The 22,704-nt window shown below is 41.3% G+C and overlaps 2 protein-coding genes across 10 annotated transcripts in view; one reads left to right on the forward strand and one right to left on the reverse strand.

The window, feature by feature from the left end:
• Nucleotides 1–3,024: 3,024 nt before the first annotated feature.
• LOC120365088 (uncharacterized) lies at nucleotides 3,025–8,023 on the reverse strand. The gene is made up of 2 exons (XM_074398395.1): nucleotides 7,988–8,023; nucleotides 3,025–4,676 (listed from the first exon to the last, which is right to left on the reverse strand). The coding sequence occupies exons 1-2, from the start codon at nucleotides 8,021–8,023 to the stop codon at nucleotides 3,630–3,632; spliced, it is 1,083 nt and encodes a 360-aa protein (XP_074254496.1). The 3' UTR covers nucleotides 3,025–3,629.
• FAM169A (family with sequence similarity 169 member A) overlaps nucleotides 3,125–22,704 on the forward strand; it is an 84,584-nt gene continuing 65,004 nt past the window's right edge. For 2 of the 9 annotated variants that reach the window (XM_074384742.1, XM_074384749.1), the window contains exon 1: nucleotides 3,125–3,549. In XM_074384742.1, coding sequence (XP_074240843.1) covers nucleotides 3,367–3,549 — 183 coding nt within the window. In that variant the 5' untranslated portion in view covers nucleotides 3,125–3,366. Of the gene's footprint in view, nucleotides 3,550–4,033; nucleotides 4,120–4,568; nucleotides 4,655–22,704 lie in introns of those variants that run through there. The other 7 variants (XM_074384736.1, XM_074384739.1, XM_074384744.1 and 4 more) reach the window with 5 other exon arrangements.

The following is a 22,704-nucleotide window of genomic DNA, read 5'->3' on the forward strand; positions in this document are numbered from 1 at the left end:
TGTGTCTCAAGACTCCTCTTAGGTAAACTGGGAGTGACATTAGTATGTACCTGGAAGGTTGGTAAGAGGATTAAGTGAATTAATTTCCACAGATAAGTCTGTAGCGTGCCTGGCAATTTGTTAGCTGTCAAAAACATCAACTATGATTTTAGCTATTAAGAATTCCTCTTTCCCAGTACAACTAAAGAGCTGTTTTCTGGGTCATGTGTATTAGTAACCTTCAAAATCCAAGGTTGTGGCAAGCTTCTTTTACTTAAGGTTGGTTCCACTCCCCTTTAAACATAGAGGAAAAATGCAGTGAAAACAAACTATTAACGTGTTTCCTTTGCTAACAACAAAGTAATAATTAAAGCAAGCATTGCAATAAGAAAAAACGAAAGCAATAATCCTTTTACTCTAAAAAAAATTCAGACAAAAGCCTCAAAGCGTATTTCAAAATATTGTGGTAACAATTTTCAGCATATACTAAACTGTTAAAGGCTCATTTTTTAGTTTTTCTTTGCCTGAAGCAGTAGCGGCCTGGAACAAACCACAGGAACACCAAACTGGGAAGGAATGGCAGTTTTATTCGGCTGGGACCTGCGGTTGGCTCAAGGCCTCAATAACAGAGCTCCTAGACAAAGAAAATCTGCCCTTTTAAAGGTTTACAGTAAGAGGCGCACAAATGAAAGGGTCATGATCAATTAGGCAAGCCTGGGGGAGGTGACTAGGTAGGGGTCTGAGCAGTTAAGCAAGAACAATGCCTTCCGGGGAGAATTCCTCTATACCATGTCCCTTCTGTAGATAGGATTGTGGTTAGGAGTAGGGAGTTTAATCTTTTTTTTTTTTTTTTTTGAGACGGAGTTTCGCTCTTGTTACCCCAGGCTGGAGTGCAATGGCGCGATCTCGGCTCACCGCAACCTCCGCCTCCTGGGTTCAGGCAATTCTCCTGCCTCAGCCTCCTGAGTAGCTGGGATTATAGGCATGCGCCACCATGCCCAGCTAATTTTTTTGTATTTTTAGTAGAGACGGGGTTTCACCGTGTTGATCGGGATGGTCTCGATCTCTTGACCTCGTGATCCACCCGCCTTGGCCTCCCAAAGTGCTGGGATTACAGGCTGAGCCACCGCGCCCGGCCGAGGGAGTTTAATCTTTAACCTTTAGACCTGGCCAGCAGCGCCAACCGGTCCTTCCACTGACTTCAACTGACTGACCTTTAATTTTACTTCCTCCTTTCCTCCAAGCACAAGATCGGAGAAGGGGGTCTCCTTCCTCATGCTCACGAAGATAAAATTTATCTCCGCCGAAGAGGGATGTCAATGGTGATTTAAAAAGAAAAAACCAGCCGGGCGCGGTGGCTCAAGCCTGTAATCCCAGCACTTTGGGAGGCTGAGGCGGGTGGATCACGAGGTCAAGAGATCGAGACCATACCGGTCAACATGGTGAAACCCCGTCTCTACTAAAAATACAAAAAATTAGCTGGGCATGGTGGCGGGTGCCTGTAATCCCAGCTACTGAGGAGGCTGAGGCAGGAGAATTGCCTGAACCCAGGAGGCGGAGGTTGCGGTGAGCCAAGATCGTGCCATTGCACTCCAGCCTGGGTAACAAGAGCGAAACTCCGTCTCAAAAAACAAAAACAAAAACAAAAACAAAAACAAAAAAACCCAAAAACTCTCAAAAATAGCGTCATGGTGCAAGTAGAGAAAAGAGAATCAGGCAGGACGAGGTGGCTCACTCCTGTAATCCCTGCACTTTGGGAGGCCGAGGCGGGCGGATCGCTTGAGCTCAGGAGTTCAGGACCAGCCTGGGCAGCATGGCGAAACCCCATCTTTACAAAATTAGTCAGTGGCGGTGGTGTGCGCCTGTAGTCTCCGGAGGCTGTCGCCGGAGAATCACTTAAGCTTGGGAGGCGGAGGTTTCAGTGAGTCGAGATCGCAGCTTTCCAGCCTGCTTGGGCTGTGGGAGTGAAACCCTGTCCAAAAACAAACAAACAACAACAACAAAAAAAATAAAAAAATTTGGACCTTCTCTTTCATAGGGTTGGGTGATTGCAGTTCTGTCTCTTTCCAGAATAGACAGACATTTGGGAGTCAGGCCTCCCTGACTCAGGCACAATATCCGCACACTTCTAAAACACAATAGCTAAGAGTCAATCACACTTAGGAATTTCAAATATTATGAACAAGTTGTATTGGTTAGCTTTACACTAAGGCCTGAGGCTTCAACATCTGTAGGGCATAGTCTAGTAGCCAAAAAAAGCTTCCCACAATAGCAATTATTTGGGATTACCCTGGGGACTCCTACTTACAAATAGCTCTAGAAATGTAAATACAAGTCATATAATTTCATTCATTACTGCTGTAGATAGAACCCAACTATCCAAAATTCCTGCTCAATTAAATGTAATTCCTTTTCATTAAAATGGTAAATGATGTGTAACAGTCAAGATTTTGGTTAATTAAATATTATACAAATGGAACACAATAGAGTCTTATATGGCAGAAACGTCTATTTGTAAAAAAAAACAAAAATCACTGTCAAATATATCTATATCAGCAGATATTTTCTTTTTTTCTTTTTGAGACCGAGTTTCGCTCGTTACCCAGGCTGGAGTGCAATGGCGCGATCTCGGCTCACCGCAACCTCCGCCTCCTGGGTTCAGGCAATTCTCCTGCCTCAGCCTCCTGAGTAGCTGGGATTACAGGCACACGCCACCATGCCCAGCTAATTTTTTGCATTTTTAGTAGAGATGGGGTTTCACCATGTTGACCAGGATGGTCTCGATCTCTTGACCTCGTGTTCCACCCGCCTCGGCCTCCCAAAGTGCTGGGATTACAGGCTTGAGCCACCGCGTCCGGCCTTGAAATATTTTTTAATCTTGCTAATCTTGCTAATCATTAGTAAACTCGTGAAAGTTGGTATTGTGATTGCTAAATATTTCCCAGGAATACAAGAAGTAATTTCAAACTTATCTGGATGATCTGAAAATAATGCTGTGGTTCTGGGATGAGTAAAAGAAATTCTTGACAATATTTACATACAATATTGTTTTTCAATACATTTATTAAGTATACTTAGGCTACAATATGCATTACTTTAAAGAAAACCTCATGTTTTAAATACTGGAGGGCTATTTTTTACAGTAGGAGTGTGCTGTTAGCAAAGGCGCCAGAGGCCCTAAGACGGTTGAATTGAGCTTGGAAAGGCAGGGGAGGAAAGCAGGATGGAACCCTGCTGTCTTTCTAGGTCAGAGTTAGTCGGTACGGGTTAGACAGTGAAAGAGAAAAGGTCAACGCAGGAATTTGGTATTTCCCTGACTTCTCAAGATGAAAGTCCGGGCCCTAGGGTTTCTCTAGACTGTGAAAGAAGCCCACGAGTCTTCCTGGCATGCTCCTAAGTGGCAGTAGGTTTAGGATGGAGGTGGCAGGGCGGAGGCCCGTGGTCCTCGCCCGCGCCCTCTGCACCCCTGTCCGGAGGCCAGGATGGCCGCGCCCACCCTGGGTAAATGTCAGGAGTGCCTGCCCGGGGCTGGAGAACTCCGCCAGGCTGTGCGAACGGGATCCCGCGAAGGTCGGCATTAAAGGAATAAGCAAATTCAGCGTCGTGGCCCCCGCGGCTTAACCGCATCTATTTTTATATCTAAGCCAAGGTCACTCTTTAATACCAGGCCATCGCCCTGAGCTGGGCGCTCCCGGGTGACGGCGGCCGGGACGGAGAGAGGGGGCGCGGTGGCGAGGCGAGGGGCCGTGTGGCGCCGCGGGGTCGGCGTAGCCCGCACCGGCGGGGCCGGCGTCTAACCGCCGGGGCTGGAGGGAGGCAGGGCGGCGTCCCCGGCGCCGAGGAGGGGCCGCGCAGCGCGGGCGGGCGGGGGGATTCGCGGTGGGCGCGGGCGCGGCGCGGAAGCGAAGGCTGGAGGCGCTGCGGCGCGAGTGCGTGACGTCGGCGGAGGGCACGGTGGGCCGCGGCCGACCCGCGACGAGGAGCCGGGCGTTCGGGAGAGCGGGAGGTGGCCGCGCCCGCCTTGGCTGCCGCGAGCGGTGCGGCCCGGGGCCGGCCAGCGAGCAGCCACCGGCTCCATTCATTCGCGCGGCTCCGCCTCCTTCCTCGGGCTCCTCCAGCGGCACCCGGGGCGCGTCTGAGGTGAGTGAGCTCCCCATCCCGGGCGCCGACCGCGGGGTGAGGCCGAGGCGGCCGCGCCGGGCCCCGCGTCCCCGCCGGCACCGGCCCCGGCCCCGCGGACACCGAGCTGCGACGCGGTCCGCCGGCTGTGGGCGGCCGCTGCGGGCCGGGCCTGGCGCAGACCGGTGCGGGCCGCTAGGGCCCAGGGCGCGCGTCCAGCTGGCGGCGATCTGCGAGGGCCCGCCGGGGCGTGTGGCGCCCCCAGGTGCGCCGGCCTCCGCCTCGGCGCCACCATTTTGTGTGAGTGGACGCCGCTCTTGGGTCTTCTCCTCTCGCCCCCGCCGCGGGCCGGTTCCAAGCTGCGGCTGGCCGCCTCCTCCCCTCGCCGCCCCTCCCCCCACCTGGATCCTCGGCGTACGCGCTGATTGCTTTGGCTTGGGGAGACGCGGACCCGGGGAGGTGTGGAACTTCGCCGTTTGGACTCGGTTCGCGCGAGCAGGTGGCCTCCAGAGATGCTCTGACCGCCCTCCTTTACCTGTAACTACTTTTGGGATAGGTACCGTATGAGTCTCCCTCCTCTAGAATGCAGGTCGTTGCCGTTTCGTCCTACTTCTGTTCTCAGCTCTCCATTATGCCATTTTTCAAGAGGCCTGGGCCTCAGGAGGGGGAGCCTTGAGCCCTGCGTGGTGTATGGCTCGGGGTCTCCATGACACTGACTCCCATGACTGTCCTTGGGGAGAAAGGATGAAGTATCTCACTGGCTTTCCAGTGTCTGGGAACCGGCGTGGGTATCGTGTCCGGTGGATTCGAAGAGAACCACCTGATGCAGGTCACCTTCCCCCTCTGGGAGAGCCATTCCCAATGTGAATGAAAACGAATGTCGGGATTTTGGGGGAGGTTGGAACTGGAGGAACCCATTTCTAAAAAATTACCAGAAGAGAAAGTTTTCATTGTGATTCTCACAGAACTGTGACACACTTTGTCATTTTCAAAGTTCCTGAGAATTTGGGAATTCTTGTTTTAATTTGTTGGCGCCTCGAGAATTACTGCTTAGGACCTGAGCGGATTATACCGGAGCCATTTGTATTTTGTCATTGCATCACAGACAGGGATTACAATCGGGAATGCTGGCTGTTGCATAATGCACACATGTGGGCCCTGAAGGGAATAATTCACCGAAGTGGATCTGAGTTTGGTGTGCCACGCGTTTTTATTTTTTACATAGGATGTACAGATGATCTTTGCAAACTACGTCTTGTTATCCTATTATGAAGTGTTTACAGGAAGAAAGATTTTTAGGGGCTAATATGGACCAGACTAAAATTTTTGCTGTTTCAGTTTTGCTTGTTTTGGAGGAAAGGAGGCTAGGAATGAGATAAGTCCGTTTGTCCTAACACTTGAAGCGCAAGCAAAGATAAAACATGGTGTCTTTCACAGAAAGCTTGTAGCCGTTATAGTGGACTTTTCTGCTTAAATTTATGATGAGGATCCATTTGGGGTCCTTAGAAATAGCTTATGTGAGTAGCAACGTTGACCTTCCACGAGTGACCATAAATTAATGTGTTTTACCTGTAGATTTTAGGTTCTAAAAGGCTTCAAATTAGTCTGACCTTTGAGATGGTATTTAAATCATTACAAGTGGTGTCGTTTATTTAATAAATATAGAGTATATATCAAAGGATTTTGATTTGGAGAAAACAAAATAATTGTCTTTGCGAGTAAATTCCATGTCACTCTCCTTATTAAACTTTTTATTTTCTGTTTTGTTGAAGACACCCCTACTAATTCTGTCTTCAAACAAGTGATTCCATATCGTGTACCATCCGTGGCAGAAATATCATGGTTCCCATTAAAGATATGTTTGTTCCATAGGGAGAATTATGGAGGTGAGGAGAACCTTGGATATTTAGAGATGAGTCTTGGTTTAGGGAATCAAGTAAAAAAAAAAAAAAAATATGCCTGCTAGAGATTGCAGATGACCTGTCTGGACCTATCCTACACCTATGGGGAATGAGACTTTTTTTTCTAGTAAATAACAGCACTGTGTCAAACACAACTCTTACACTTTTACATTGATTCTGTCATTATGCAAGTCAGAGAAGTTCACTGAATTGGTAAGATTGTATTTAATTGACTTCAGTTTGAAAGTGATCTTGGTGTACTTTTTATCTTTGAAGTTGCATGAGATTTTGAGCATTATTTTACCAATGGTTGAGAAATTGAAAAGAAAAACCTGATGTTTTTCTCCATTAGCTCCTACCTAAATACTCCGTTTTAAGCCTTAAGCATATTATGTTCAGTCATCTGCCTAGAAATTCACTAAGATTTACTTTTTAAAGGTGACTAGAATGTAAGAGTTGAGTATTCATGTATAGATTCAAACAGTGTCTCTCAAGGGTTCTGTATAGATTGTTGGTTGGGTAGGAAGTTAAACAGAACTTTTACGTTCCTTCCCCTAAGATTTTATGATTCTAAGTGGAAAAAAGGAATTGTGCGATTATTGTGTTTAAGATGATATTCTCTTTACACACCATTATTTTTTGTATATTTAGCCCTGAAATTGAAGTTTTAAATTGGGTATGCCTCAGTGGTAGTAGGAGTATTTCACAATTATTTCAATGATGATAAAATCACTCAAGGTAGAATTTATTAAGGAAAAGGTGTGATGATTTAAAGATAAGGGAAAAACTAATAATTTATCAGAGACATCCTATAATACTTATAAGACTCATGGAGTTTGAGAGCTGATATATGATACCTTAAGGTTTATGTGCTGTGTATAGGGGACTACTCATCTATGCTAATCTATTTTTTTTAGGCGAGAAAGTTTGTGACTTACCTAGATCCCCGATAACCCACCTTTTTTTTTTCTCTATTATTATTATTTTTTAAAGGATATCATTTTAGTTATTAGCTCTTCAAATAAGATGCTAGTTTTAGGCTAAACAAAGAGCTTTTATTTATTCAACAAACATTGAATGTCTGTTGTGTGTTGTAGGGCACAAACAGGCCTTACTGTCATGGAGTCTATAGTGAAGTATTGTGGATTAAATGTTAACAATTCTTTAGGGTCTAACTGTACAAAGATTTTTTTAAAATACGAGTTGGAAACACATTTAGCAATTACATTTTTTAAAAAGTGCCATATTGCCACGCTTTATTTGTAACTTTTAAGGTATAGAATTATTTTAATTTGGAAAATTCATTCCAGTAGTCCTTGTAATGTGTGTTTTTAGGCTAGATACAAAAACATGAATGTGCAAAGTAATCTAGAAATTCAGTCTTAAAGGTAAGACAATCATTAAGCAGGTAATTCTGTGAGTGAACTGAACAAAGTGATATAGGGCATGCAGAGGAGGACTCCATTAATTCTGTCTGAATGACTCTGGAAGGGCTTTATGGAGGTGGTGACAGTTGAACTTGGTCTTGAACAATGGATGAGTGAGAACTTGTCAGAAGGTTTTTGGGATGTGGGATATGATGAGAGACAGTCCCAGCAAATGCTAAAGCATAGAGTTATAACTGGTGCTGTTGTGAAAACAGTGAAGTCAGTTGATCTGGCCCAGGTCCCATGGTGGGTTGGGGGCCTGATTGTGAGTGGACGTGTGTGAGTTTTGCTCCATGGTGATGGGGAACCATTAATGGGTTTTCGAAGGAAGAAATAAACAGACTGGGGTTCTCTCTCTTTAGGAAGAGCATTCCAATAGCAGTTTAAAAGCTAGATTGGAGTGGAGAAAAGGTATGAGTCCTTGTGATAATCTTGGCAAGGCCTTGAAGCAAAGCTGTGGCAGTAGAGGTGACAGAGGAGGGGCTAGAGTTGAGACACATTTGCTGAAGTAGAGAGGCAGTATTTGAGGTGGAAAGAGGTGTGCTTTGGTGTCACACATACTGGATTTAAGTCAGGGCACCAGGGCTGTGCTGCCATGGTTGTATAAATGGAGGACAGTTACTTAGGCTTGGCTTCTTTAGCAGTAAAATGAGTGTGAGACATACCTTGCAACCTTATTGAAATGACCAGAAGTAGTATATAAAGCTCATTGCTTAACATGTGATATGTGCATATTGATAATACCACCCAATTTTGTTAATGATGATGATGAAGAGTTTGTGGTATTAAGGGAAAGGAATGACTGAGTGGAGGATGACTTCAGCAGGTTTTAGCATACAGCTGGGTAGGTGGTTGCTTTGATAACAGTGTGAAGAGAGGAGGAAGAGAGGGTTGTAGAGAGAGAGAAGTTAATGAGATGGAGTCTTGCTCTGTCACCCAGGCTGGAGTGCAGTGGTGCGATCTTGGCTCACTGCAACCTCTGCCTCCCAGGTTCAAGTGATTCTCCTGCCTCGGCCTCCCAAGTAGCTGGGACTACAGGTGCCCACCACCATGCCTGGCTAATTTTTGTGTTTTTAGTAGAAACAGGGTTTCAACATGTTGGTCAGGCTGGTCTTGAACTCCTGACCTCAAGTGATACGGCCACCTTGGCCTTCCAGAGTGCTGGGAGCCACCACGTCCAGTCAACTTTGGATGTACTTTATTTAGTTTTGGGTTTCCGGAGGGAGAATCCAGGTAGAGGTATTGAGTAAACTGTTAATATGAATCCGACTTTCTGGAGAGCTATCTGGGCAGATAATACAGATTTGGGAGTTACCAGTGTATATGTATATATTTGATAAATGGAGCCACTAGACAGGATAAGATTTCTTTTTTTAATTTTATTTATTTCTTTATTTCTTTTTGGCCAAAAGGGGAAAAGACAGGATAAGATTTCTAAGAGCAAGTGGAATAGCCAAGGCTTATAGTTAGGTGAAATATTGTGAATTAAAATGTTTAAAATGTTCCTTAAAGTCTAAGTCACATTTTTGAAAATAGGAATTGGGAGCAAATCTGTTTATTAGATTTTTTTTTTTTTCCCAAGTGCTACATTGCATGTGGAGGCTCCCTGCATTTATGGATTGTGCAGAAAAGAGGGGTCAGTTGCTGAAACAATCTAAGAAGAATTGAGAGAGAGTATTGTCCTGAGTGTCAAGGAAAAACAAATTTTTAAGTGACAGAAGATGGTTAGTTTGGTGTAGTCTGTCATAAGGCCAAGACGAGTAAGCATGAAAATAATTAGTTGAATTTGGGACTTGGAGGGTTATTGGAGATCTTATGAGGAGTAGTATTAATATAGTGATAAGGGCAGAAGCCAATTTAGGAATTCAGGAAAGTGGAGAAAAAATGAGTTTGACTTTTTGTTATACAATGAAAGATAAAGTACTAAATCATACTAATATGGAATTTTATAGTCTAAAAGCTTGTATACATGTATACCAGTGCTTTCAAGTTTGGATCGGCACCTGATACACCTGATTAATTTATTTTGATCCTTCAGTCAACAGTAGTTAACTACTCAGTGCAGTTCTACAGTTTAAGCCCATAGGCATAGGTTTGAATTCTGACTTTGCTGTTTCTAGCTGCCTTTTATTAAGCTATTGAATTTCTCCTGGCCTCAGTTTCCTCATCTGTAAAAGAGTGGTTATTACAGAATTTATCTCAAAATGTTGTGGACAGAATTACCTAAATGTGATAATGTATTAATAGTGAGCTACTAATATTATTGTCAGTGAACCAGTATCTAGTTCAGTGATCCTGACCTTATCTTTCCTCCCTTTTATTATCTCTCTTCACCCACCCCATGACCACGTACACTTTGTTGAGGTACATTTCTTTCTTTTCTAATAGAGATGGGGTCTCGCTTTGTTGCTCAGGCTGCTCTTGATCTACTGGCCTCAAGCAGTCCTTCCACCTCAGCCTTCTAAAGTGCTGGGATTACAGGCATGAGCTACCATGTTCGGCTTAGGTACATTGCAAAGCAGTAATTTACTTCCGTATCTAAAAAAATCCTGATATATCTATCACTCATCAATCAGAGCTTTTGATCTATATGAGATAACCATGAGTTGAGTTGATAAAGAAATGCTAAAAATTAGGAAAACCTTCATTTTTTGTTAGTTTGTATATTAATATAGGGGACATGTATTTTTTTGAGATAGAGTCTTACTCTGTTGCCCAGGCTGGAGTGCAGTGGCGCCATCTTGGCTCACTGCACCCTCCACCTCACCAGTTCAGGTGGTCTCCTGCCTCAGCCTACTGAGTAGCTGGGACTACAAATGTGTGCCACCGTGCCTGGCTAATTTTTGTATTTTTAGGTTTTGCCATGTTGGCCGGGCTCATCTAGAACTCCTGACCGCAAGTGATCCACGAGTCTTGGCCTCCCAAAATGTTGGGATTACGGGTGTGAGCCACCACCCCAGCCTTTTTTTTAAAAAAAAAAAAACCTGAAAATAATTCATGTTAGCCCTCTTTGTAGCTTTTGTGGATCCCTAACTAAGAGTCTATCTTCTAATTTTAGATATGGTGCTGTTCTCTGTTAGTTCTGTTTCATCAGTGGAAACTATAGCTAAATTTAGCAAAAAAGTATTTAAATTTTATTTTACTTTTTTCTAACTTTTAGTTTTAGAGGTAAATGTGTAGATTTGTTACATGGGTGAAATATGTGTTGCTGGTATTTGGTGTACAAATGATTTAGTCACTGAGGTAGTGTGCATACTATTTGATAGGTAGCTTTTTGACCTTTACCCTCTCCCATCCTCTCCCTTCAAGTAAGCCCTGCTGTCTGTTGGTGTCTGTTGTTCCCCTCTTTGTGTCCATGTTTACTCAGCGTTTAGCTTCCATTTATAAGTGAGAACATGTGATATTTGGTTTCTGTTCCTTCGTTAATTCCTTTAGGATAATAGCCTCCATCTTCATGCATCCATGTTGCTGCACAGGACATGATTTTGTTCTTTTTTGACTGTGTAGTATTCAACAAAGTATCCAAATTTTAGACATCTTGATATTTGGCTTTAGAATATAATGTGTATTTTTAAATATTTGAAATTAATTTCAAACCATGAAAGAAGAAATAGAAGTGATTCTGAATAAATTTCATTTGGAGTATATTAACTTTTCTGTATCTGAGTAGCATCCGTGGTTGGAAAGAATGGCATACTGGCTTGGATAGACCCAAGGGAAGTTCTTGTGCCTGTGAGGGTACTTAGGATGGGCAGAGAGCATTTCTCCTGTCTCTAGTTGGAAGCATACTATCTGCAACTAACAGTATCTTTGACTAGTTTGTTGACTGTTCATGTTTTCATGCACTGTAATTCATTTTGGCTAGAATTTATTGTTGGAAAGTCTCAGTTCTTTTACCTTTTGCAGATATGCAGAATAAGTCTAAACTTCTAACCTTTTCATCTGCATATTAATTCTTCAGCTGTTTTAAGGGTAGCTTTTTTGAGACAAGATCTGGCCCTGTTGCCCAGGTTGGAGTGCAGTGGTGCAGTCTAGTCTAGACTCACTGCAATCTCTACCTCAGTGCAACCTCTGCCTCCCCGGCTCAAGCCATTCTTCCTCAGCCTCCTGTGTAGCTGGGACTATAGGTGTTGGCCACCATGGCCAACAAAATTTTTATATATATATTTTTTTGTAGAAACAGGGTTTCTCCATGTTTCCCAGGCTGGTCTTGAACTTCTGAGCTCAGTTGCTCTTCCCTTGGAAGGGAATAAAACACCACAGATGGTGTCTGATTCATGAAAAATGCAGGGATACTTTTCCATCCCTAGATGGAAAAGTTATTTCACCTTAACTTTAAAAAAACCTTGGTTATGGTTCATATTTAATCTAGTATCATCTAAATCTCAAGGTCGTCTTATTTGTCTGTGTTCTTTAGCAATGGATAATTTAAAAACTGTAGTGCAATTTAGTGAATTTCATTTTTTCCCAGCTCTATTTTGGAGTAACTCATTAAAGATATATTTAGACAAATAAAATAAAATAGCTAGAAATAAACTTAACCAAGGAAGTAAAAGATCCCTACCATGAAAACTATAAAACATTGATGCAAGAAATTGAAGAGGACACAAAAAATGGAAAGATGTTCCATGTCAATATATTGGAAAAATCAATATTGTTAAAATGTCCATATTGCCCAAAGCAATCCACAGATTCCATACAATTCCTATCAAAATACCAATGACATTATTCACAGAAATAGAAAAAAAAAATCCTAAAATGTTTATGGAACCACAAAAGATCCAGAATAGCCAAAGCTATCCTGAGTAAAAAGAGCACAACGGGAGAAATCATGTTATCTGACTTCAAATTATACCACAGAGCTATACTAATCGAAACAGCATGGTACCAGCATAAAAGCAGACACATAGACCAATGGAACAGAATAAAGAACCCAGAAATAAATCTATACATCTATGGTGAGCTCATTTTTGACAAAAGTGACGAGAACATACATTGGGGAAATGACAGTCTCTTCAATGAAAGGTGCTGGGAATACTGGATATCCATATGCAGAAGAATGAAACTAGACCTGTATCTCTTGCCATATACAAAAACCAAATAAAAATGGATTAAAAATTGAAATCTAAGACCTCAGACTATGAAACTATTAACATAAAACATTGGGAAAACTCTCCAGGGCATAGGAGTGGGCAAAGATTGCTTGACCAATACCCCGCAAGACAGGCAACCAAAGCAGAAATGGATAAGTGGGATCACGTCCAGTTAAAACTTCTGCACAACAAAGGAAACATCAAAGTGAAGAGACAACCCACAGAATGCGAGAAAATATCTGCAAACTGTCTCTCTGACAGGGCATTAATAACCAGAATATATAAGGCGCTCAAACAACTTACTAGTTGAAAACTTGTAATAATCTGATTAAAAAATGAGTCAAAGATCTGAGCAGATGTTTTCTATAAGAAGACATACAAATGGCAAACAGGTGTATGAAAAGGTACTCAACATCGTTGATTGTCAGCAGAATGGAAATCAAAACTACATTGAGGCCAGGCACAGTGGCTTATACCTGTAATCTCAGTGCTTTGGGTGGCTGAGATGGTCAGATTGCTTGAGTTCAGGAATTCGAGACCAGCCTGGACAACGTGGTGAAACCCCACCTCAACAACAAAAAAAAAACCCTAAAAAATTAGCTGAATGTGGTGCTGCATGTCTGTGGTCCCAGCTACTGGGGAGGCTGAGGTGGAAGGATCTCTTGAGCCTAGGAGGTTGAGGCTGCAGTGAGCTGGGATTGCACCACTGCACTCCAGCCTGGACAGCAGAGCAGACCCTGTCTCAAAACCAAAACCAAAAACCAACAAAAACAAACTATGTGAGATATCGTCTTACCCCAGTGAAAATGGCCTTCATCCAAAAGACAGGCAATAACAAATGCTGGTGAGGATGTGGAGAAGATGGAACCCTCTTACACTGTTGGTGGGAAAGTAAATAAGTATACCACTATGGAGAACGGTTTATAGGTTCCTTAAAATCTAAAAATAGAGCTACCATATATACCAGCAGGTATATACCACTGCTTGGTACATACCCAAAAGAAAGAAAGAAATCAGTATATCAAAGAGATTTCTGCACTCCCATGTTTATTGCAGCATTGTTCATAATGGCTAAGATTTTAAAGCAACCTGAGTGTCAGTCAACAAATTAATGGATAAAGAAAATGTGGTACATCTACATAATGGAGTACTATTCAGACATAAAAAGGAATGAGATCTTATCATTCGCAACAACATGGATGGAACTTGAGATCATTGTTAAGTGAAATAATCCAGGCACAGAAAGACAAGCTTTGCATGTTCTCATTTATGGGGGAGGTAAAAAAATTAAAACAATTAAACTCATGGAGATAAGAGAGTGAAGTGATGGTCACCAAAGGCTGGAAAGGGTAGTAGGTGATGGGGGAAGGTGGGTCTGGTCAATGGGTACAAAAACATAGATTGAAGAAGATCTAGCACTTGATAGCTCGACAGGGTTTTGACAGTCAACAATTTATTCTATATTTTAAAATAACAAAGTGTGATTGGATTGTTTGTAACACAAAGGATAAATGCTTGAGGTGATGGATGTGATTATTATTATTTTTGAGATGGCATCTTGCTCTGTCACCCAGGTTGGAGTACAGTGGTACAATCTTGGCTCACTGCAACCTCCACCTCCCTGGATCAAACAGTTCTCCTGCCTCAGCCTCCTGAGTAGCTAAGACTACAGGTGTGTGCCACCATACCTGGCTAATTTTTTGTATTTTCAGTAGAGACGGGGTTTCACCATGTAAGCCAAGCTAGTCTTGAACGCCTAACTTCAGGTGATCCACCCATCTTGGCCTCCCAAAGTGCTGGGATTACAGGTGTGAGCCACTGCACCTGACCTGTAGGTGATTATTTATCCTGATGTGATTATGCATTGTCTCCTGGGTCAAAATATCTCATGTACCCCATAAATATATACACCTGCTGTGTACCCACAAAAATTAAAAATAAAAGATATATTGAGTAGGTATTTTACTTTGTCAGTTTATATGTTTTATATATATATATATATATATATATATTTTTTTTTTTTTTCAACTTTGAAACACTTGGTTTCGTTTGATTGTGTAGTAACCATTTAAAAATTCTGAAGAAGATGGGTCATGGTGATTAGATACAGAAAGTCTGAAGAAACTATATTGCAAGATTTAAAAAGATATAACTCCTAAGGAGTGACCGAATAACCTACTTGTTATATTCTATGATTGTATTATACTTAGACACATCATGGATTATGTTGGCGTTTTGTCCTGACCTTAAAACCTGATAATTGCCTAGGCTCAGAGCTGGACTCGGCCACTTCCTAGGTGTGTGAACTTGGGCAGCTTCCTGAACCTGTCCACATCTGAGGCTCCTCATTCAGAAATTGTGTATAGGAATACCTGATTCATAGGATCATATTGAGGAATGAGATATCTAGCGTGTTTCAACACAATGCAAGGTGCAAGACAAGCCATCAGTAAATGGTGGTTTTCTCGTTATCATTAGAAAATACATTGAGTTTAAAAACAGATTGTAAATGATATTTTGAAGGTTATTATCCTTTTGTAAATTATGACCTTTCTTCCTGGCTTCCATCTCTAGGTAAGCTGTAAGTGCTTGGAAGGAAAGTAATCAATTGTAGACCTGTGTGTTATTAATTAGAAGGGCTATCAACGATTATTTGGCCCATCCTCACTCTTTACATGTGCTGAAAAAGTAGATTCTTTATCTCTGGAGTTCTGAGCCTGCTAGGAGAGACAGATGAAGAAAAATGAACCTCATTATTATGTGTTATGTATAGTTATATGATAAGTACATTGAAAGATTTATGCACAAGGTACTCACCTTAACAGTCCCTCAGCTTGTCTCCCTTCAGTTCTTCCTACTAATCCAACCTATATGTTGCTGTCAGATAATTTGTCTTAAAACATAGCCTTCTATTTCTCTCCCTGCCCAAGGTCTCTTAATGGCCTACTGCTTGTATACCAAATGAAGTCTACACCTTTTAATTTGGGATTCTTGGCCTCCTATGTTCTGTCCTTAATTTGTTCTCCTAGTGTTTCCACCACTATTTGTCTTTATATACCTTAACTCTCCTGGTGAATCCAACTACTTGCCATTCTAGGTGTACTTTACGTCATCTATTCAGCATATTCTTTTTGAGGGCCTTTCCCACTATCTGCCTGTTCAAAGGCCATCTGTTACTTTTTATCTAGCAGCATGTCTTTGTTCATCTGTGGTAGCTCTTCCTCCTACCACCAGTGTGTGGTTTATGTATACAAACTTTTATTCAGTCATTCATTTATTTAGTAAGTACTTTTTGAAGTTAGATAAGACTACTGCCGGGCGCAGTGGCTCAATCCTGTAATCCCAGCACTTTGGGAGGCCGAGGCGGGTGGATCACGAGGTCAAGAGATCGAGACCATCCTGGTCAACATGGTGAAACCCCGTCTCTACCAAAAATACAAAAAATTAGCTGGGCATGGTAGCACGTGCCTGTAATCCCAGCTACTCAGGAGGCTGAGGCAGGAGAATTGCCTGAACCCAGGAGGCGGAGGTTGCGGGTGAGCCAAGATCGCGCCATTGCACTCCAGCCTGGGTAACAAGAGCGAAACTCAGTCTCAAAAAAAAAAAAAAAAAGACTACTATCTCTTGTCCCATCTACCCATGGGCCTGCTGCCAATGAGAGGTAAGAATTTACTGAATCTGGGTAAATAAGCTCACCTGAGTTTGCTAGAGAATAGCATGAGCAGGTTAATGAGGCCGTGGCTCCAAGTGCAGAGTTGGAGAGGTGCAAAAGGGAGAGTCTGAGGTTCAGGGGCTGCAGTTTTTCCAAATTGCTGAGATACTGTGCTACATAGTGGTAACTGTGGTTATATTTCTTAGTTGTCTAGTGAAAATACTAGGGAGTTTGTTCTGGTAGTGGTGGGGATTATGACTCAGCAGAATATTTCTCAAATAGTATGCTAAAATGCCAAATTTTGTTTTGTTTTATTTTTGCTTTTGTTGTGAGTTAGACATGTTTCCTTTAAAATGAAAATATCAGTCTTCATTGTTCTAAATGGACAAATCTTTGTGATAGTTTATATTAAAAATATTCACAACCATGAACATATAATTTAGACTCCTATTTTTAAAAATTGATTGTATCCTTGAGGTTTACTATGTCCAACCCTTGTTAACTTTTAATAAAGCCCCTGTATAGTCAGATTTGTGGTAGAGAAGCCAGGTATAATATAAGAAATTTTATATTGTCAGTGTTGAAATGGACACAAGTTTATGATTTGTTAATTTGAATAGTTCTTATCTTTTCTGAGCTTTATACACTGCTGATTATAAACAATGTTTAGTAGTCTAGGTTGTAGGGTACCAGAGTTGCGGACACACTCCACAGACAAATGTATTATTTTCTTTACTCTGCTAGGGTTTGTATGTATGTATGTATGTATGTAGTAGGGTCATGTGGAAGCTTCAGTTACAAGCCGATTTCTATTTCTTTCTGTCTCAAATATCATCTGTCAATTTATCTTTAGACTTTTGCAAATGTTTTGAGGCATGTAAGTAACATTCTCTATATCCTGCTCATAGAATATAGATAATAAGATAATGATTTGTCATCCATTCCTGGAGGTGGTAATTCAGTATGTATTTTGTGTTCCAACTATTGAGCATCTTTGAAATAATATGAATTATTATTTTATATTATTCATGAAAGAGTATGAAGACTACAAATTCATATTCTGTCTCCCTTGGAATTAGGATAGAGGCATGTAACCCAAATTTTGCCTATGACACATATCCAAGAGAGACTGTACTACAAATTGAGCTACTGGAGGAAGGAGGCCCTAAGGGGAGTGATTTTCTTCCTCTTGTGTTTCCTCTCTCGGGGCCCCCTCTCTTCTTCCTTCACCTTACTAGGAGCAACTACTGTTAACAGTATAATGTATCCTTCTAGACTTTGCTGTATAAACATATTAATATGTTTAAAAAATTTAGCTGGGTGTGGTGGCACATGCCTGTAGTCCTAGCCATTCAGGAGGCTTGTTGAGCCCAGAAGTTTGTGGCTATAGTGAGCTATGATCATGCCACTGCACTCCAACCTGGGTGACAGAGGATCCTGTCTCTAAAACAAAAACAAAGCAAAAAACTAATGCAAGTAGGCACTTCTATTTTTCAAAAAAAGAAGTTGAGGGTTTTTAATGTTTGTTTTTCCTGTTTTATGAATTTTCTATTCATGCCCTTTGTTTATTTCTATCTTAGCTTTCAAAGAAAACCATTGCATTATTTGTCTGTATTAAGGTATTAGATTGTATAAGTCATACTGATTATAATTTGGCTCTGATTTTTTTCTTTTTAGATGCAAAAGTTTTGATTGCTATTCAGTTACTAGTTGCAGCAGTTTATTACTTTCTCAGCCAGAAGGAATTTTCCTCTGTGTATTCTATATGTTCAGGTAATTTGCCCATGGTTACACAGCTAGTAATCCTGTTAGTTTGGCTCAAAAACACACTCTTTTAACCAGTATTTTATACCACCTTTCACACACTCTCAAAATCCTTTGCCATATAACTGGATTTTGCTTTTGAAGGCCTAAACAATACCAAATATACAGTACCTTCATGCTTAAATGATTTCTTATCTAGGAGCATTTTCCTGTACATGAAGGGAGAATTAAACCTTGAGTTGGAAAGCACACTTGGAAGACTTTCTCTGACCTATATTAAGCAGTCTTTAGCCTGAGATGCTATGCTTTCAGACATACCAATGTGATGGAAAAAAAGAGACATTGGAGTTGGACTGCCAGGTCCAAATACTAGCTCTGCTGCTTACTAGTAGTGTGCCCTTCAACAGGTTACTCAGCCACTTCGAGTCTTTGTTTCCTTTTTGGCAAAGTGAAGGGAATTAAGCACCTACTTCATATGTTTTTGATAAAAACTACGTCAGGGAATACACATGAAGTGTTCAGAATAGCTTGCTACTTGAAATAAGAGCCAACAGGTATGAATCCCATTCAACTTTCTGCTCCATTACCTAATTTATAGGCAGTCCTAATCCATACCTAATTAAATGTTTTTACTTTCTCAGAAAACAGAAAAGGATTGCTGAACAGTGTTGAGGCTCATTTGAGATTTTGATAGTTGGTAGCAGTTATTTTTGTCATATTTAAAAACTCTGCTCTCATAGTAGAAAAAGGTGAGTGATTGGGGAATCTAGGATTTAGGACCTTGTGTAGCGCAGGAACGATAGAAGAAACGGTAAGTAAGGTAAAGGGATTAGTTCAGCTGGTGTAGTACTGGGCCAAGGTTGATTAGGGAGGGAGATGATGTTAGAAAACAGAAAAGGGTGGAATCAAGAGAGAAATCATCATAAGGTTCAGAAGTAAGGTTGAGAGCATTGCTGATTATGTTGCCTGGATACCTAACCTATTCTCGGTTGGAGAGACAATTGTGAGAGGTAGCATCCTGACTTGGATTGGCTGAGGTAATTATTTTTTTCCCTGATAATTTTTTCAGCTCTAAAATGTACATACTTGTTTTTGGATCTGCCTCTCCTCGCAAAGCCCCCAAATAATAGCAGTAACCCATAGGAATCATGAAATAGCTTTTGAACTGAACGCGTAGATTATGTTCCCCTCTTTTCAGAACATAGTTGACATCCAGTAATCAACAATAAATAGATTTTAAAAAATCACAGTAATATTTTGTTTTCTAACTCTTCTCATGCTTTTCTTCTTAGGGGCATTCGTTCTCTCAAATACATAATTTTTTTTGGGAAAAAGGAGTTATTTAAAGGTAGATACAATATAGCAGATGCTGATGATCTTAGATTTCTTATATAAGAGGTCTTGGTATTATGTTTTTATACAGCTTACCCAGGATTAATGAGCATACCATTTACTTAATTTGTAAATTAGTTCCGACACTTTTTACACTTCGCTGTCCATTCTGTGTCAGTTTTTTGATGAGTTCACTTAAGGCTACATTAAGCTTTCTCATTCATGTAGAATCTAGTTAGGCGTTTTGGTTTATCTCATGGACAGAGCATAAAGTACTTGACACAATTTGATCTGACAGCTTTACAGTTATGTAACATAGAACAGAAGCTTAAAAACAACAAAAGAGAGAAGTGAGGGATTTATCATAGCAACCTGTATTTCTCCCTGGAACTTTACCACCCTTCCCCTGCCTCTCAACTGTAGTAATAGAACCACTGGGAGACTAGTAATTTACATAGTCTTAAATTAACCAAGACACAAAAAAAATTCTAAGTATTTAGGGGTGAAAAGGTCTTTAGGATTATCCTGTCCGGTTACATCACGTTACCAATGAGAGTACAGAAGCCTAAACAGAGTAAGTAACTTGCCTGTGGTCATAAAGCTAGTTAGTGGCAGAGCCAGCTCCAGAGTCAAGGTCATAAAATTTCAATTCTAGTTAGTGCTCTTTCTGGTGTAATACGTGAATTGAATATTTAATAATGCAATTATGTTTTATAAAAGAAAATGTTATGTAACCATAACAAATACTTTGATTTTGCATATTTAATAAAAATAATATATTTAAAACTATACCTGATTTCCTGGGTCAATTTTTCTCTAGCTTCACTAGTGGTGTGATGTTAGTCAAGTCTCTTGTACTCCAAAACTGTTTCTTCAGCTATCAAATGGGGCAGATAAGAGTACCTTGGTGGGTGGGGGTGGGGGTGAGGGGGCAAAAAAAAACATAGAGTACCTTGTTACATAGTAAATGTGACAGTCTTTCTAAAGCCTGGTAAAGGGATATTTCTCAGTAAATGTTACCTGCTGCTGTTACTGATTTATAAATTTCTAATTCTTTTATCTTCCTTTAAATTTGAATAAAATTTAGCATTGAGTAGTAGATTACAAAAGTAGTAGATTTAAGAACAGATTTGCAAACACAAAAATATTTTAGAAGAGAGGTATGGGTGTATGTGTGTTTGGGCCTTTGGAATTATGGAAGTATTTTCCGTTTTTTTTTTCATATTAAAAGCTAGTTGTTTTTATTTGTATTTTTTTTGAGAGGGAGTCTCGCTTTGTTGCTCATGCTGGGATGCAGTGGTGTGATCTTGTTTCACTGCAACCTCTGCCTCCTGGGTTCAAGCCATTCTCCTGCCTCAGCCTCCCGAGTAGCTGGGATTACAGGCATGTGCCACCACACCCAGCTAACTTTTTTGTATTTTTAGTAGAGATGGGGTTTCTCGCCCTGGTGGCTAGGCTGATCTTTAACTCCTGACCTCAGAGGATCCACCTGCCTTGGATTCCCAAAGTGCTAGGATTACAGGCGTGAGCTACCGTGCCTGGCCCAGATACAGTTGTTTTTAAACTGTTTAGAAATCACGACATCTGCCGGGCGCGGTGGCTCACGCCTGTAATCCCAGCACTTTGGGAGGCCAAAGTGGGTGGATCACGAGGTCAAAAGATCGAGACCATCCTGGTCAACATGATGAAACCCCGTCTCTACTAAAAATACAAAAAAAAATTAGCTGGGCATGGTGGCGCGTGCTTGTAATCCCAGCTACTCAGGAGGCTGAGGCAGGTGAATTGCCTGAAACCAGGAGGCGGAGGTTGCGGTGAGCCGTGATTGCGCCCGTTGCACTCCAGACTGGGTAACGAGCGAAACTCTGTCTCAAAAAAAAAAAGAAATCACAACATCTAACTAAGGAGTTTCTCCCCCAGGTGCTCTTTTGTATGCAAATTTCAGTGTATCTAAATAGTCAGACTCTGGGACACAGGGTTTTTTTGTATTTAAATAACATTTTGTGTATTAAAAAAATCTTTTTGTATTTTTTCTGTTAAAAAAACTTAAAAGTTTAAGAGTCACTAATTTCTGTTTTCACACTTTAGTGATGTTCTACTTGCCTTTGATCTATAGTAGTGTCTTTTTGAATAGTTCTGTTTTTTAAGGTGCATGACATACTACTGGTGATTTGGTAGATGATTGTAGATTCTATTTAGGTGAACATTTAAATTACAGAAATTTAATGCTGATTAGGAAAATGTATGATCTAATATATCAAATTGGTGGTTTCATATGTCTTAATTTTTTTTTTCTTTATTGTTGTACCCACATGAAATGGAAGGTTTCATAAGCCTTGATAGTTTAGGTTAATAAAATGTTTCTACAAAAGTGAGTTGAGATTCTGATACATGCTACAACATGGATGAACCTTGTGACCGTTATGCACAGTGACATAAACTTGACACGATAGGACATTGATTCTATAATTTCACTAGAATAGTCAAATTCGTGGACAGAAAGTAAAATAGAGGTTAGCAGGGGCTGCTGGGAGGACAAAATGGAGAGTTATTGTTTAATGGATACAGACTGTGTTTGGGGTGATGAAAAAGTTCTGGAAATGAATAGTGGTGCTGGTTGCATAACACTGAGTATACTGCAACTGAATCGTATACTTAAAAATGGTTAAAATGGTAAATTTTGTTATGTATGTTTTACCACAATTATAAAAGGGGGAGCAGGAATGGGATGAGATGAGTGCATATTGGTTTTTTAAAAAGTGAATTGAGCCGGGCGCGGTGGCTCAAGCCTGTAATCCCAGCACTTTGGGAGGCCGAGGCGGGTGGATCACAAGATCGAGAGATCGAGACCATCCTGGTCAACATGGTGAAACCCCGTCTCTACTAAAAGTGCAAAAAATTAGCTGGGCATGGTGGCACGTGCCTGTAATCCCAGCTACTCAGGAGGCTGAGGCAGGAGAATTGCCTGAACCCAGGAGGCGGAGGTTGCGGTGAGCTGAGATCGCGCCATTGCACTCCAGCCTGGGTAACAAGGGCGAAACTCCGTCTCAAAAAAAAAAAGAAAAAAGTGAATTGAGAAAACTATTAGGTAGTGGTATAGGCACGTGACACTGAGAAAAATGTTGACTGTCGTATGCAAATTATTGAGGTTTGAACAGCACTGGGATAGAGGAAAGATGAGTGGAGTTAGGGACACCTGTTCTGTGTTCCAGTCTCACCCCTGACATGACCCAGTAGGGTGGGCCTGTACACCACTCTTTTTCTTTTCTTTTTTTTTTTTTTGAGAGGAATGCTGGGATTACAGGCTTGAGCCACCGCTCCCGGCTCTACACCACTCTTATCTAAAGCCTGTTAGGGCTGTGCACAGTGCCTTACATCTTTGATCCCAATGCTTAGGGAGGCCGAGGCAGAAGGATCGCTTGAACCCAGGAGTTTGAGAC

The sequence above is a fragment of the Saimiri boliviensis genome, chromosome 1 (assembly GCF_048565385.1).
Source record: "Saimiri boliviensis isolate mSaiBol1 chromosome 1, mSaiBol1.pri, whole genome shotgun sequence".
Classification (NCBI taxonomy): Eukaryota; Metazoa; Chordata; class Mammalia; order Primates; family Cebidae; genus Saimiri; species Saimiri boliviensis.

Coding starts and splice junctions, on each gene's coding strand:
- LOC120365088 (XM_074398395.1), bottom strand. CDS start 8,023: ATGGCAGCACAGCCCTGGTGCCCTGACTTAAATCCA. Junction 4,677..7,987: donor GGTGCCCTGACTTAAATCCA/GTATGTGTGACA, acceptor CCTGCATTCTAG/AGGAGGGAGACTCATACGGT.